The 16,707-nt window shown below is 42.0% G+C and overlaps 1 protein-coding gene across 2 annotated transcripts in view; it reads right to left on the bottom strand.

Annotated features, from left to right (window-relative positions):
• LLGL2 (LLGL scribble cell polarity complex component 2) overlaps window positions 1-16,707 on the bottom strand; it is a 159,958-nt gene that overhangs the window by 48,888 nt on the left and 94,363 nt on the right. For both annotated transcript variants that reach the window (XM_040331683.1, XM_040331684.1), the window contains exons 5-11: window positions 15,335-15,450; window positions 14,935-15,093; window positions 14,690-14,852; window positions 5,457-5,589; window positions 5,262-5,316; window positions 4,989-5,143; window positions 365-582 (exon numbers count right to left, since the gene is read on the bottom strand). In XM_040331683.1, the coding sequence (XP_040187617.1) occupies window positions 365-582; window positions 4,989-5,143; window positions 5,262-5,316; window positions 5,457-5,589; window positions 14,690-14,852; window positions 14,935-15,093; window positions 15,335-15,450 (999 nt within the window). The remainder of the gene's footprint in view (window positions 1-364; window positions 583-4,988; window positions 5,144-5,261; window positions 5,317-5,456; window positions 5,590-14,689; window positions 14,853-14,934; window positions 15,094-15,334; window positions 15,451-16,707) is intronic.

The raw sequence follows: 16,707 nt of genomic DNA, 5'->3' as shown, positions 1-16,707 counted from the left end.
AAAAATGCTATAAAAATGCATGGTTTACTGTGAAAATGACAACAATTGCAGTTTGAGAGTTAACCACTAGGGGGCGCTGAAGGGGGTTAAGTGTGACCTCATGTGTTTCTAACTGTAGGGGGGCGGGGCTGGACGTGTGAGATTATTGATCGCCTTTCCCTATATCAGGGAACAGACGATCAATGACAGCGCCCGCGACCCACGGCTGGGCATTTAACAATCACGTACATTCTGCTGACGTATATCGGCGTTAGGCGGTCCTTAAGTGGTTAATCTAAAACTCTTTGGTCACCAAATACGGTGATATGTTACATACAAAAGAAGGTGAAAAAAAATAAAAAAAAACAAGCGGAACTATCCTTACCATGGTAGAGTAATGAGTGTTCTGTTTCCTGCCTGCACCGATTATCCTCTCCCATAGTTTTAGTGGAATAGAAGAGATGTGATGGGAACAGGTGATTGCTGAACAGTGTAGTGACACAAGGTAAGGGCACTGTATTACCGGCCAGCCAGGTGTCTGTAGATCAATGGCCACCAGTTCCTCCTCTGCAAGCACCAGAAGTGCACGAGGATCATCACATTCTAGAATAAAAAGTTTTTAATCAATTGGTACAATGGCTTTTTGCCATAACATTTCTGTACTTCTGCCTGGTATAGACGGAGGACAAAATATCAGTGAGGACTGTAGAAGAAAATTCCTCAGACAAAAATATAGCTATCTTTATATATAAAATCTCCCCAAAAACTACATAAAATTGCTGTCAAGTGAAGGCTGATGAATTTGAAAACACGGAGCTGATTTTCCAAAAACGTTAAAAAAAAAAAAAAAAAAAACTCAGATATCCAAATGGTCCCAATTTGGTCAAGGAATGGAATAAATATCTTGCGAATTTTACTGGTACCAGAGAAGGACAATGAGACAAAATTTAATAAAAATGATGTTTATTACAAAGATAGTTTAAAAACCCATTCATAAAAACATGAAATGGGTGCTTATTTGGATAACACAGTCAAAGCTGCAACAATATTTATTTGCTATATTTTGCAGCGATTTGCATTTTTACTTTTTTTGGGCCAATTTGTTGTCGGGCAGATTAAACCACTTTCATACAGGGCATTTTCACCCCCTTCCTGCCGAGACCAATTTTTCGTTTTCGGCGCTGTCGCACTTAGAATGACAATTGCGCGGTCGTGCGACGTGGCTCCCAAACAAAATTGACGCCCTTTTTTTCCCACAAATAGAGCTTTCTTTTGGTGGTATTTGATCACCTCTGCGGTTTTTATTTTTGTGCGCTATAAAGAGCGACAATTTTGAAAAAAACACAATATCTTTTACTTTTTGATTTAATATCATAATTTTTTTTTTTTTTTTAAAGCCATTTTTTTTTCCTCCGTTTAGACTGATACGTATTCTACATATTTTTGGTAAATGTTGAACCAAAAACAAAAATAAAAAACAGTTTTGCGTTAAAAAAGACATTGCCCTTTCCAAATACACAGCAGCTGAAAAAATCATGGATGTGAACGTGTCCCATAGGAAAAACTATGTAAATGAACTCGTGTGTTTCTGCAAAAAGCATAAAAAAACAAAAAAAAAAAAAAACACACACACACACACACACACACACACACACACGTGTGACCGAGGTCTGAGATGTTTAGTAACAAAATTAGTACAAAGAGCGCAAATAATCGCCACTGTAAGGAGTTAATTTTTAACATGATGTTACTGGCCGATTAATAGATTATGAAAATGGTAATCAATTTCATAAATCTATTCGTTGTCGATTAATCGATCAGTTGTGTCGGCCCTAGTTCTTGGAAATGCATGCCAATGTTCTTTGTTGCCAAGCAATTTTTTGTGAAACACATCGACCTCTAGCAATATATAGCAAAGAATTATTGTTGCTATTACTCTTGTGGGAGGACACAATTTTAAACCATTCATAGGAGGTGGAAAAGCAAGCCTCTAGCAAGCAGTTATCTTTGTCTTTATTTTGGGGGTGACGTGTATTAGTGGGGGGGGGGTTCAGTCTGGTCTTTTAGTTGGATGGGGGTCAATCTGAGGTGTCAGTATTGTTTTGTGGGTTGTCAGTCTGGGGGGGGGGATCTATGCGTCTGTAGCCAGCGGTGGGGGGGGGGGGGGGGATTCCTAATTATTTTTTGGTTTGGAGTAAGTAGGCTTCCTCACTCCTCAACGTACTTATAATATTTGAATTCAACTATTTTTTAAAAACTCTGTGTGTACCTTTCCCTAAAGATGTAGAGATACCCCTCATTTACCAAGTTACTGTCTTTCCATCCCCCCATCCCTTTCTGCCTTTATTTTTCTTCCCCCTTCCTCTTTACCTCCTGATCTTCTACTGTTCGACATAAATTGAACCCAAGCCTATTCATTAAACCTTTGGGCGCAAGTGCCGCCGTAGGCGATAGCCATTTGGCACGCTCGTTACTGCTTTCTTATAAGTGATATGACAACTTTATTTATGATGTACTGTTTATTCTGCAAATAAAAATTTTCAACTCTTAAAAAATAAAAAAAAATAAAAAAATATTAAATTATTGTTGCAGCTTCGACTGTATGGCCTGTATAATTCAAATAAGCACCCATTTCATGGTTTTATGAATGTGTTTTTTTTTAAACTATTTTTGTAATAAAACATAATTTTAATTCAATTTTGTCTCACCATCCATCGCTGGTACTAGTAATGTTTGCAAGGTTTTTATTCTATTCTTTCGTTATGGATGAGGTACTCATATATAGCCTATTTTAGCTTCATGGTCCCAATTTCAACAGACAACTCAAGAGAAGATCAGGTCCATAATAGTATTTTACACTGAGGAATTGGACATTACAGTTAAATACAACTTTTAGAAACGACCAATCCTAGTTGAGGATCAAATATTGCTGCATCTAGTAATACAAGCCGTGTAATAACGTGAAAGACCAAAAATGATAAATGCCCTTTCTTGTCTGTAGCAAACACATGCATGCAAGTTTGGCATCAAACAAATGAAGCTTCAATCTCGGATTTCTTTGTTCTACAAGTAGGAAACCAGAATAATCCCAACTGCGATTGCACAATCTTGTCCCATCACCTTTTAGTTAGAACATTTAGATTGTCAATTCATCTGGCCACACAGAGACCTTAAAGCGGGGGTTCACCCTTAGAGGGCACTTTTCCCCCTTAGATTCCTGCTCGTTTTTACTAGGGGAATCGGCTATTTATTTTAAAATATGTGCAGTACTTACCCGTTTACGAGATGCATCCTCTCCGTCGCTTCCGAGTATGGGCTTCGGGAATGGGCGTTCCTTCTTGATTGACAGTCTTCCGAGAGGCTTCCGACGGTCGCATCCATCGCGTCACGATTTTCCGAAAGATGCCGAACGTCGGTGCGCAGGCGCAGTATAGAGCCGCACCGACGTTCGGCTTCTTTCGGCTACGAGTGACGCGACGGATGAGACCGTCGGAAGCCTCTCGGAAGGCTGTCACTCAAGAAGGAACGCCCGCTCCCGAAGACCCATACCCGGAAGCGACGGAAGAAGATGCAGCTCGAAAACGGGTAAGTACTGCTCATATTTTAATACAAATAGCCGATTCCCCTAGACCGAACGAGCAGGAAGCTAAGGGGATAAAAAAAAATTTGTTTACAAATGGGTGAACTCCCGCTTTAAAGTGGAGGTTCACCCTATAAAAAATTTCTAACACTACATCCAGCACCGTGCTGCATATAAAATGTCACGGACCTTTATTTTTTTTCCCCCCCGTAGATATCGTTTAGCCGTGGAATTCACCGCGGCTTCCGGGTTGGGAATCCCGCGGGAGTGGGCGTTCCTATTGACATGCCAATCAATTGGCATGCTAAATGACGGCCCACACAGCGCGTTACGACTTCCCGAAAGAAGCTCGGGTCGGCTCTAGTCGGCGCCGGTGCGCAGGCGCCGAATAGAGCCGAGCCGACCAGAGCTTCCTTCGGGAAGTCGTGACGCACTGTGTTCGTCGTCGTTTAGCATGCCAATTGATTGGCATGTCAATAGGAACGCCCACTCCCGCGGGAGTCCCTACCCGGAAGCCGTGGTGAATTCCACGGCTAAACGATATCTACGGGGAAAAAAAAAATAAAGGTCCGTGACATTTTATATGCAGCACGGTGCTGGATGTAGTGTTAGAAATTTTTTATAGGGTGAACCTCCACTTTAATGAGAACATTTGTAAAAAAGCCATATGAACATTTGTAAAAAAGCCATATAATTTGTATTGTATTCATAATGCATCGGGGGAGGGAGGAGGACTGCATAGAAGAACCACCACTTCAGAAAGTTGCCTAAAGATCTATCCATGAGATCTAGTGGTAGATCACAAGCTAGATACTCACATCTAATGTAAGTGGATTCTGCCTCAAATGGCTTACCCCTGGAAAAACTTGACGCTTTCTGCCTTGCCATTAAAGAATCCCTGGGTCTGAACTTCTAGAAAGAATTAATTGAGGGTTCTCCTGTCCATTTCTGCAAGCTTTGGTAAAGTCGAGAAGTCAATTCCTAGTTGCATTTTCTTTTAGTAGTAGACCTTGCCAACTAGCACTGGGTTTCTATACCGCTTTACCTAACATTCATGCCCCCTGCCTCGCATGCACTGGAGCTTCCCATGTGTGCCTATTCTTTCACTCATAGTCAGTGTGTCTGATCACTCAGCATTTATGATTTTACACTTTTACAATAAGTAGCAACCCATTCCAAACATGCCTGGGTGCCAACCCACAGCTTAACACCACCTTTCTCATGTTTTAGAAAAAAAAAAGGACATCATATTAGGCAATTTGGCACTAAAACATACAACCAAGGTAGTACTAGGATTACAAATGAAACTAACGGAACAGCAGCAAGGACAAGCTTATGGCATACAAAAAATACCAAGTTCAAGTTATATACTGAAGGAGCATTAACTATTTTCGCCTCCATAACATTTCGATGAACTGTGTTTACTCACCAGCTGAAGGGTCAGGGTTGGCAATTACCAAATGGTCAATGATCCTAGAAGTGAAGTCAAATGCTATTTGCTGACTGCCATGAACAACCGAGATGCTATGCCTGTCCCCATAGCTTGCCATTGGCATACCTCCTTGGAACACAATATATGGTGACCTAAACAAAGCAAAACACACATTTATGGATCATTACATAACCACACCTCACAAACAGAACCATCCCACTGCTATCAAAAAATATATGCAAAACAAGAACTGTTAAATTCAAGGCTTACCCCCTACGTGTGGTCATCCATGTTATTTTACCAATTGCCTTGCAGCGAAAGGGACCTATGAAAAAAAAATTATATTTATATACATATACACACACACACACACACACACACACACACACACACACACACACACAGTATGTTCAATCCACATCTCATTTAACGCAATTACAATCAAGGTTGCAATCAAATAGTTACCATATGGCACTTTGCTCTCCATAGGAGACTGTTGGACACATTCCCCAGTTGCATCCCACTGGTTGTATCCTCCATCATTATGACAGCTTATTATTTGCTGTGCATCTCGACACCAGAACACATTTTCCAGTTGCTGAGAGAAAACATTGAAGAAAAAAAAAAACAGTTCAACAAATTGCAATTTAAAGATCACATCAGAAAGCGAAATAAGATGGTTCCATGGAAGGGTTTTGAAAGCACATGCCACTAAATGTCACTTAAATCCCCTATTCCAACCAAAGGTTTAGAAACAGAAGGTTTTTTTTATTGCAGTCTGTAACCCGAATGGCTAATTTCCCTCACTTTCTATCAGGCCAGGAAGTAATGGCAAATGTCTCCAACAAACACACAGCCTGCAACAAAAATAGGATTTCTTGCATGCACAGTAAAATCCTTCTCTTGGTTTATAGACCGACGTAGTTCATGGACAGACCTAGATCGATTGACAGTTGGGTCATACCGTCACCCGCTTGAACAGATCACTAGGTAGAAGACAAAAGCTAAACCCAGAGGTAACCCCTGCTGGTGGCCAACTCCCTCACTTCGGTTGAGCTCAGTTAGAAAACAAGCAGTAAAATAAAATTTAAAAAAAAGACTCCAAAACAATGGCAAAAACCAACAGACTAGAGAGGCAGGTGCTCTTAGAGAAAAGGTTTTACAGAGAGTACAAAAAAAAAAAAAATGGTACCGAGGGCATGATCATGAAGGGGTAGGACCAGTTTTCCCTCAATGGACCCCAAGAAACAGATTTTACAGCAAGTACAAAAACACAAGCCTTTCTTGTGCATTGCAGGGACACACAAGCCTCAAAGCTTTAGCTCAACCAAAAGCAACCAAAAAGCAGTCCAACTGAGGGTTGAGCAACACAGCAAACAGTAATAGGCCAAAGGAAAAAAAAAAAAAAAAACCTGGGACACCTGCTGCTCAAGGAGCAGCCTAAAGAACCTTATGCCCAGAACTGGTATTGGATGAGGCCGAAAAAAGAAAATGTGGTAGAACTTCAAGAACACGTGAACAGAAGATTGGGTGGCCTTGAAAATATGGCTGATGCTTAAAAGTCCCAGAAGCACTTACTGCTCTAGTAGAGCCCTTAAAGGCCATAGACTCAAATAAATGGCCTGCCTGTGCCACCTAGAAGATGAAACTGAAGCCAGTGTACCCCTTTTCAGGATGGCAAAAAAAAACACATGCCAAAACCACATGCAGACAATGGACAAGCTTCCCTATGGTTAACTCAGTGTTTCTCAATTCCAGTCCTCAGGCCCCCCCAACAGGTCAGGTTTTCAGGATTTCCCTCAGATGAAAAGGCTGTGGTGATTACTAAGGCAGTGAAACTGATCAAATCACCTGTGCAAAATAATGGAAATCCTGAAAACCTGACCTGTTGGGGGGGCCTGAGGACTGGAATTGAGAAACACTGGGTTAACTGGAGATGACAAAGGAACAGAAGAACATTGTCCTGGTTGAGGTGAAAAGGCAGAAACTACATTAGGCAAGAAGTTGTCTTGGTGGCTCAGCAACATGTCACCCTGCAAACCCAGAAAGGTTTTACTACTGAATAAGACTGCTGGTTCAAACACTCAACTCCGAGGTAATGGCTACAAGAAACACCATCTTGTGACTGATATTAGAGACAGGGCTACAGCCATCTGCTCCAAACATTCAATAAGGATCAACCGCAGCAATAGTTAAATCCATTTACATGGGGATTTTAACCAATCAGATGTGGCCCAGCAAAGTAAAGTCACAGCTATGATCGAGTGAAGGACAGGACTTGTCAAAGAGAACCAAGCTCAATAAAAAAGGGGTTCCAACTGCTTCCTGACTGTGTCCTTGTTGGACAAGACTGGACCTACAGTGGGAATAGACCACTTCTGTACACAATCCTCACATAGATATAAAGGCCAGCCTTAGGGAAGCCTTTGTGGCCTTGGAGTTTTAAAGTCTAATGGGGACAACAGCACTGGTAAAAGCAACAGGCCGATCTAGTTTCACAGCGATGCACACCTGCATCAATAAAGCCTCATACACACGATCGGATTTTCTGTGGACAAAGCGTATTACTTTTAGGAACTTGCATACAAACGGCAAATAATTGTCGGCCAACAAACACAAAACAAAGTGTTTTCAGCTCTTTAGCGCAACCCTTAGGTCAACGTCTGCCAATGTTGCGTTATGGTGAGCATTGCTTCTGAGCATGCATGTTTGTACTTTGGTGTTTTGAAGATCACGATCAGAAAATCCGACAACACACAATTGTTGGCAGACAATTTTAAAGCATGCTATCCCACATTTGTCTGTGGAAAATCCGACAATTGTCAGAGCATACAAAACAGTCGGATTTTCCGGCAAAAGCCCATCACACAATTCCTGTTGGATAATCCGATCGTGTGTATGAGGCTTTAGAGCTGAAACTGTATACATTTTTAAACAGCAGACTTGGACACCTCAGGGGTAAGCTCATCAATTAAGGACTGAAGCAACTCCGCTAGGGTTGCAAGCAAAACAGCTACAGAATCTGCAGGACAGGGCACAGGAGAGTTCACTTGTGATCAAAGTCAACAAATAATTGGATGATATGGTTCATTGGTTCATAAAGTCTTGCATGACTGGTAATGACCTCAGCCGAAAGGACAGAGGATGCAACCAAACCTGACAGAGCTACAAAGAACTCCAGTCTGTATATCAGCACCATCAGCTAGTACCACTGACTGTAGTAATCCCATGTATAAAAACCAGACATGTTGCGACCACATGGCAGTAAGTAAGCGACAAGGCCTCAGGTACTCAGGAAACTAGTAGCCGGTAAAGGGGGCTAGCCCAAAGCCACCAAGTAGACAGTAAGAACACATCAAAGATCTAAGTTTCACATGGCACAGGTAGCTGCATAAACTGTATACAGTGGAGCCTCGGATTGCGAGTAACGTAGGTAACGAGCGTGTCGCAATACGAGCACGGTTTTTAAAAAATCCTAACTCGGTTTGCGAGTGCCGTTTCGCAAAATGAGCAGGATTCAGGCCAAAGCGTTGTGCAGTACCACATTTGGCCTGAGGTGGGGGAGGGCGCCGGAGCCGAACGGCACCGTTCGGAAATGCCCAAGGACAGCTCAGCTGACCTTGGCAAACCTCAGGAACAGAGTCTTGTCAAGGTTTCCTTGGGCCTTTCCGGCCGTTTGAGGCTCTCCGGCCCACCCCCCACCCCTCTGGCTGCATGCGGTATTGCATGCCATTGAAGTTAATGCGGAACAAAATTTATTTAGTTTCAATTGACTTCAATAGGGAAACTCGCTTTGATATGCAAGTACTTTGGATTACGAGCATTCTCCTGGAACGGACAATGCTCGTAATCCGAGGTTCCACTGTAGTGGGAAAGAGCATGGAGCGTGCACAACACTCAACCGAGCACGATATCAGCACTCAGTCCCACAGAGTTAACCCCATCTGTGGCAAAAAGTATCAGGCATACAGGTGCAGACCAATGCAAATGAAGTTGCTCCCGATGCCCAGCTCGACTGTCCTAATACCCGAGCCTTCAGAGACAGCGCAAGCACTGAGGCTAGTGCGTTCTGAACCTTAAAAGTGCTCTGCAGTCAACAAGTAAGAATCTGGAAGGCACCCCACATGGAATTCAGTGCCCAAAAGGTCACTCACAGGCTATTCCCCCCAGTCATGCAGGGCACGGATGCAGTATGCCCAATGACAGGCTGAGGCTGACTGTGCCAGATAGCTGCAATCAAAGAGAAAGCTCTAGCAGCTGTGTAAAGAAGTGTCTTGATTGAAGGGAAAAAAAAACAACAGGAGGGGAAAAAAAAAAAAAAAAGTAAAAAAGCAAAAAACTGGTACCTCTAACATTGCAAAGCTGAAGAAAAGACATTCATACCTTCTAGACCACCAGCAAAAAGCTGGAGGCATGCTGGTAACAGGAGACCATTATCCTCGTATGAGGCAGTATAACCCAAGGGTTTAAGACTTCCTGTGTCTCTCAATGGATGAGAAAGAAATCCTAATCGAACCAATGACTCTAGTGCTGCAAGAGGTTCAAACCAATGTGCTGTCCTATTGCAAATGAGAAAGAATGTTCCGATATCCGATTTTTCAAAATTTCCATACAAACTTTCTAAGGAAAAACTGTGTCCAGCTTAAGTGAGATGAAAGCTTCCCACTAAGGTCAAAGACAGCAATAAAAAGTTGACAGAAGTATTTACCATTCTCCAAGAAAAAAACGAGCTGGAATTGGGCTTTAAAGACACCTCAATATAGATGGCTTCAATCAGTGTAGGACTATTGGTATTAAACATGGTATTAATGAATCTCTCATAAAGATACATAAAGATGACAAATTGCATTTTTTCCCCCCCTCACCCATTTAGTGTAAATGTAGCCATTTAAAGCACAGACTCTCGAACATTAACTATACTCTATATAGAGTGGCAAGTTTAAAAGTGGTTGTAAACCCTTTTTTACAACATTATGCTACAGGTAAGCCTATATTAAGGCTTACCTGTAGCTTACCCAGGATATATCTCCTAAACCTGCACAGTTTAGGAGATATCCCCTGGCATTGGCACATGCGCACTGGGGCAAACTGAAGCAATGGTAGCTAAAAAAAAAAAAAAATTCTGTAGTGACCCTTTAAACATTCACAGTGCATGGGGGAAAAGAAAACTAGCATTGGGACTTTAAATGAGGCACATAAAAAACAAACATACGCCTCCATCCCTGTTGGATACAAAAAAAATAAATAAAGAAAAAGGAGGGGAGATTTTGGGACTTTAGATGAGATGCGTTTTTAAAGCGGTTGTAAACCGCATAAACTTTTTTTTTTTTCCCCCAAACCTGCAATGCAAAAGGCATAATAGGCTAGTATGCACCGCATACTAGCCTATTATGAAATACTTACCTCGGAACGAGGTGTGTACCACTTACCTGGTCCACGCCGAGCAGGATGTCATCTTGCTCCGGCGTGTCTTCCGGGTATCGCCGCTCCAGCGCTGTGATTGGCTGGAGCGGCGATGACGTCACTCCCGCGCGTGCGCGCGGGAGATTTAAAATCGGCAGGGTCCGGCGATGCCGGTCCTTCAGCCGTGGAGTCCCCCCTGCGCATGCGCCGCCCGCATTGCGGGGGTAATATCTCCTAAACCGTGCAGGTTTAGGAGATATTCTCCTTACCTACAGGTAAGCCTTGTTGTAGGCTTACCTGTAGGTAAAAGTCCAAATAGTGGGTTTACAACCACTTTAAGCAAACAGTAAGTATAAATAAAGTTGTAAACGTTTTTAATCAGGCTCACACCACCCAAACAGCAAGCCAAATTCAACTGTCTAACTGTGTACATTAAAAGCAGAGGATTGGTTGCACGCGTTTGCAAGTACATGATTAAGCTGCAGAGCCATCGCCAAGGCTCTCTGCGTTCTGCAGTCCTAACTAAACTTTTAAAGTCTCTTCAATAGAGGCATATAAATACTGATGGGTAGATAGAGGGCAGGTGACTAGGGTGACTAGGGTGACTAGGTGACTCCCCGCCTCCACCTATGCTTGGTATGGTAGTAAGGAGCACTGCTTTTAACGCATCCCATCTAAAGTCCCAAAATCTCCCCTCTTTTTTTGTATCCAACAGGGATGGAGGCGTATGTTTTTCATATGCCTCATTTAAAGTCCCAATGCTAGTTTTCTTTATACCATACAGCGATGGAGATGCGTTTTATACCTTTATACATTTATGCGTTTTTTTCCAGTGCTCCTTACTACCATACCAAGCATAGGTGGAGGCAGGGACACACCCCTAGTCACCTGCCCTCTATCTACCCATCAGTATTTATATGCCTCTATTGAGGAGACTTTAAAAGTTTAGTTAGGACTGCAGAACGCAGAGAGCCTTGGCGAAGGCTCTGCAGCTTTATCATGTACTTGCAAACGCGTGCAACCAATCCTCTGCTTTTAACGTACACAGTTAGACAGTTGAATTTGGCTTGCTGTTTGGGTGGTAAGTGTGAGCCTGATTAAAAACGTTTACAACTTTATTTATACTTACTCTTTGCTTAAAAACGCATCTCATCTAAAGTCCCAAAATCTCCCCTCTTTTTTTGTGCATTACTTCAACAAACACCAACTGAATTCAGTAGTTTGCACACTTGGGAGTCCAATTTTTTAGTCAGCAATTTTAATTTTTTTACATTTCCTTTAACAGCCAGCTATAAACAGGTTAAAAAAAAAAACGCAAATCGCAGTAAAACCGCGATACCTGCGTTTTGGATGCGGGTCCATTGAATTCTATTACATGCAAAACGCTGCTTTTTTGCAGGGAAAAAGTCCCTGACCCTTTCCAAAAATGCAGAGGCACAAAAATGCATTGATGTGAACATGTTCCATAGGAAACCATGTTAAAAAATTTCCCTGCCTTTCTGCAAAATGCATCAAAAAACACATCAGTGTGAATGGAGCCTTAGAGCCATTTTGCCTGATAAGGCTCCATTCACACTAATGCTTTTTTTGATGCATTTTGCAGAAATGCAGGGAAATTTTTTAACATGGTTTCCTATGGAACATGTTCACATCAATGCTTTCTTGTGCCTCTGCGTTTTTGGAAAGGGTCAGGGACTTTATTTCCTGCAAAAAGCAGCGTTTTGCATGCAAAAGAATTCAATGGACCTGCATCAAAAACGCAAGTGCCGCAATTTGCGTTTTTTTTTAACCTGTTTATAGCTGGTTGCTAAAAGAAAAGTAAAAAAAAAAAAAAAAAACGCAAATCGCGGTAAAAACGCACGTCGAAAAACGCAGCAAGCACTGCAAAAACGCTCAAAAGCAACATGCATAGGTGTGAATCGAGCCTAAGAGACACTCAAGGATTTTAAGATTGCTGTTCATAAGAAACATCAGATGTGAACCATGCCTCACACAAAACAAACTCTGTGAAGATAATACAATCAAGAGTACTTGATCTAAATTAGGCTGGAAAGAAATACAAAGTAATCTAAAAAAGCAGTTAGACAGATTGTCTATGAATGGAGACAGTTTAGTACTGTGGCTATTATCTTCCTAGAAGCAGGCATCCAGCCAGTTGCCACCCAAGGCACAAAGCAGAATCCTCAATGAGGCAAAGAACCCACAATTAACTGCTAAAGGCTTAACCACTTCCCGACCGCCGCATGTAGATATACGTCGGCAGAATGGCACGGACAGGCACATCAACGTACCTGTACGTGCCTGCCTAGACGTGGGTCGGGGGTCCGATCGGGACCCCCCACCCCCCTACATGCGGCGGTCGGGTTCCCTTGGGGAGCGATCCGGGACAACGGCGCGGCTATTTGTTTCTAGCCGCTCCATCGCGATCGCTCCCCAGAGCTGAGGAAAGGGGAGAGACGTATGTAAACACGGCTTCCCCGTGCTTCACTATGGCGCTGCATCGATCGAGTGATCCCTTATATAGGGAGACTCGATTGATGACGTCATTCCTACAGCCACACCCCCCTAAAGTTGTAAACACACACTAGGTGAACACTAAATCCTACAGCGCCCCCTGTGGTTAACTCCCAAACTGCAACTGTCATTTTCACAATAAACAATGCAATTTAAATGCATTTTTTGCTGTGAAAATGACAATGGTCCCAAAAATGTGTCAAAATTGTCCGAAGTGTCCGCCATAATGTCGCAGTCACGAAAAAAAACGCTGATCGCCGCCATTAGTAGTAAAAAAAAATAATTAATAAAAATGCAATACAACTATCCCCTATTTTGTAAACGCTATAAATTTTGCGCAAACCAACCGATAAACGCTTATTGCGATTTTTTTTACCAAAAATAGTTAGAAGAATACGTATCGGCCTAAACTGAGGGAAAAATTTTTTTTTAGATATGTTTTCGGGGGATATTTATTATAGCAAAAAGTAAAAAATATTGCATTTTTTTCAAAATTGTCGCTCTATTTTTATTTATAGAGCAAAAAATAAAATCCGCAGAGGTGATCAAATACCACCAAAAGAAAGCTCTATTTGTGGGAAAAAAGGACGCCAATTTTGTTTGGGAGCCACGTCGCACGACCGCGCAATTATCTGTTAAAGCGACGCAGTGCCGAATTGTAAAAACCCCTTGGGTCATGTAGCAGCATATTGGTCCGGTCCTTAAGTGGTTAAAATCATCACTGGAACGGGCAAACTTCCCTGAATCTACCATTTAAGTATTTTAACAGGCAGGGTGTCCATGGCAGACTACCACAAAGAAAGCCACTGATCTCCGCTGAAAAAAAAATAAAAAACACACCACACAATGCTGTGTGCCTGAAGTATGCAAAAGGGAACCTTGGAAAACCACAACGGTACTGGAAAAATGTTTTGTGAACCAATGAAACAAAAGTTGATCTGTTTGGGAAGAAAAGGGCACAGCTTACCAACATCAACACATCATGCCACGAGTGAAGTATGGTGGAGGGATCATCATCATCTGGGCTGGCTTTACTGCCTCAGGGCCTAGACCACTTGCCATTGTTGGGGGGGGGGGGGGGGGGCGAATTCAAGTTTACAAAAATAAAATCATTTTGGAGTGACCCAGTCAGAGCCCAGACCTTAACCCCATAGGGATGCTGACTTTAAGAACCCCAAGAAAGTAATTTGTACCAGACATCCTACAAATGTGTCCAAGCTGAAGCAGTTTTGAAAAGGAATGAGGAATTGGTCAAAAATTCCTCCTGAACATTGTGCAGGTCTGATCCAGAGTTACTAAAAGTGCTTGCTTTTAGTCATTGCTGCAAAATGAGGTTTGACCAGCCATTATCTCCAAGGGTTCACTTCCTTCCTCCATCACTGTAAATGTTTAATGGGTGTGTTCAATAAAAACACGAGAAGTTAGAATGGTTTGCGTTATCAGCTTAAGTACATTGGGGGTTATTTACTAAAACTGGAGAGTGCAAAATCTGGTGCAGCTCTGCATGTTAACCAATCAGCTTCCAGGTTTCATTGTCAAAGCTTAATTGAACAAGCTGAAGTTAGAAGCCGATTGGCTACCATGCACAGCTGCACCAGATTCTGAGTGCTCCAGTTTTTTAGTAAATTTCCCCCATTGTGTTTATTATTGCGAGTTAGCGGAGGATCGGATAAACTTTGTAGCCAATTACAGCAGAAAACCAGTTAATTCCAAGTCGTTCACACATCTTTTGTTGCCACTGTAAATGAACAGAGCTACCCCATTTTTAGAAATTCCTTTACCTGTGTGCCGAGAAAATGCCGCACACTGCAACCAGTTGAGGTATCCCATGCCATCATAAGGCCACGACTGTAGCCAATCAGGATCTGATTTGGGTTCCGCGGGTGCTCCTCTAAGGCTTCCACTGACTCAAAGGGACGTCTGTTTGCATAATCATCTGGAAGACTGAGACCAGAGAAGGATGAGAGTTAGGACGAGTTTTTCTAGCACAACTTAACAAAACAACGTTCGGTTTAGGAAAACTTACTCTTGCAATGCCACATCATGTGAAACAGTCTTTTCTGCTACTACTTGCAAGTTTGGTAAAGAGATGGTGAAAACACTGCCTCCCTCTGTACCCACATATAGTCTTTCCCCAGAGGAGTGTGTTAGCAGAACCTTAATTTGTGTTACACTAGGAGGTGCCCTGTGAAAAACAAAGATCAATCAACATTTGAGGAAACATTTCAGACAGCAGCACAAATAAAGGATAATAGACCTGTAATGCACATATACATACATACATACATACAGGTTACACTATATACAGTAAAAGACTGAGCAGAATTAAAAATAATCTAGTACAGACTTTCGTGTAACATGCTACATGTAGAATCATTATAAAGTAGTTATATTGTGGAGAAGAATTAGAGGGTTTTACTACCCACCCTGGGGGTCCACGAAGGGTAAACTTCTTTTCCTCATGCAGCTCAGAGAGTCCATCATGCTGCTTTAAGGACCATAAGTGGAGGCTGTTGTCATCCAGCAAGGTGACAATTTGGCACTAGAGTATTGTGAAAAAAAGTCCAATAAGTCAGCTTTTATAAATCCCAGCACAAATATAAGAAATCAGACATGGCAAACAACACTATAATAATATGTACATTGCAGTGATTATACTGCTTGATAGCCATTTGCTCATGAAGAATCATGTCCAAGTATATGATCATATACATACAAATACACACACACACACACACACACACACACACACACACACTTGTGCTCAAAAGTCTGCATACCCTGGCAGAAAATGTGAAATGTTGGCATTAAATATTGAAATTATGACTGATCATGCCACAAAACTTTTCTTTAAGGATAGCAATCAAATTAAGTAATTTATTATCACGATTTAAAAAGAATAAAAAAAAACAAATCACCCAAATGGCCCTGATAAAAAGTTTACATACCCTGGAATTTTTGGCCTTGGTACAGACACAGAAGGTGGCACACACAGGTTAAAAAGGCAAGTAAAGGGTTAATTTCCCACATTTGTGGATTTTTAAATGGCAATTAGTGTGTGTATTAATAGACAATGAGTTTGTTAGCTCTCACATGGATGCACCAAGGCTAGACACTGAGCCATGAGGAGGTAGAAAAGAACAGTCAAAAGACATGCGTAAAAAGGTAATGAAACTTTACAAAGATGGAAAAGGATATAAGATGGTATCCAAAGCCTTGAATATGCCAGTCGGTACTGTTCAATCACTCAATAAGTGGAAAATTTGGGGGGGGGGATCTCTTGATACCAAGCCAAGGTCAGGGAGATCAAAGAAAGATTTCAGCCACAACTGCCACAGGAAATGTTCCGGATACATGGTAAAGTTGCCAGAAAGAAGCCTTTACTGCACAAGTTCCACAAAATAAAAAGCCTGGCTAGAATATGCCCAACACCTTGACAGGCCTCATTGGCTTTTTTTTGGTGGCATTGGCGCAGCAAAGGCTTCCTTCTGGCAGCTCAACCATGCAGCTCTTTTTTGTTCAAGTATCATTGAATTGTGCTCCTTAAAAACAAACACACCATCTTTTTAGAGAGCAGCCTGTATTTCTCCTGAGGTTACCTGTGGGTTTTTCTTTGTATCCCGAGCAATTCTTTCACCAATTGTGGCTGCAATCTTTCTTGGTCTACCTGACGTTGGCTTGGTAGCAAAAGAGCCCCTAATTTTCCTTTTAAGCGATCAAACTGACCGGCATATTATCTTCTTATATCCTTTTCCATCTTTGTAAAGTTTCATTACCTTGTTACGCAGGTCTTTTGGCT

Source organism: Rana temporaria, chromosome 12, assembly GCF_905171775.1.
Source record: "Rana temporaria chromosome 12, aRanTem1.1, whole genome shotgun sequence".
NCBI lineage: Eukaryota > Metazoa > Chordata > Amphibia > Anura > Ranidae > Rana > Rana temporaria.
Note: the sequence above shows the minus strand (reverse complement) of the source record. Positions and strands in the feature narration are given on the sequence as shown.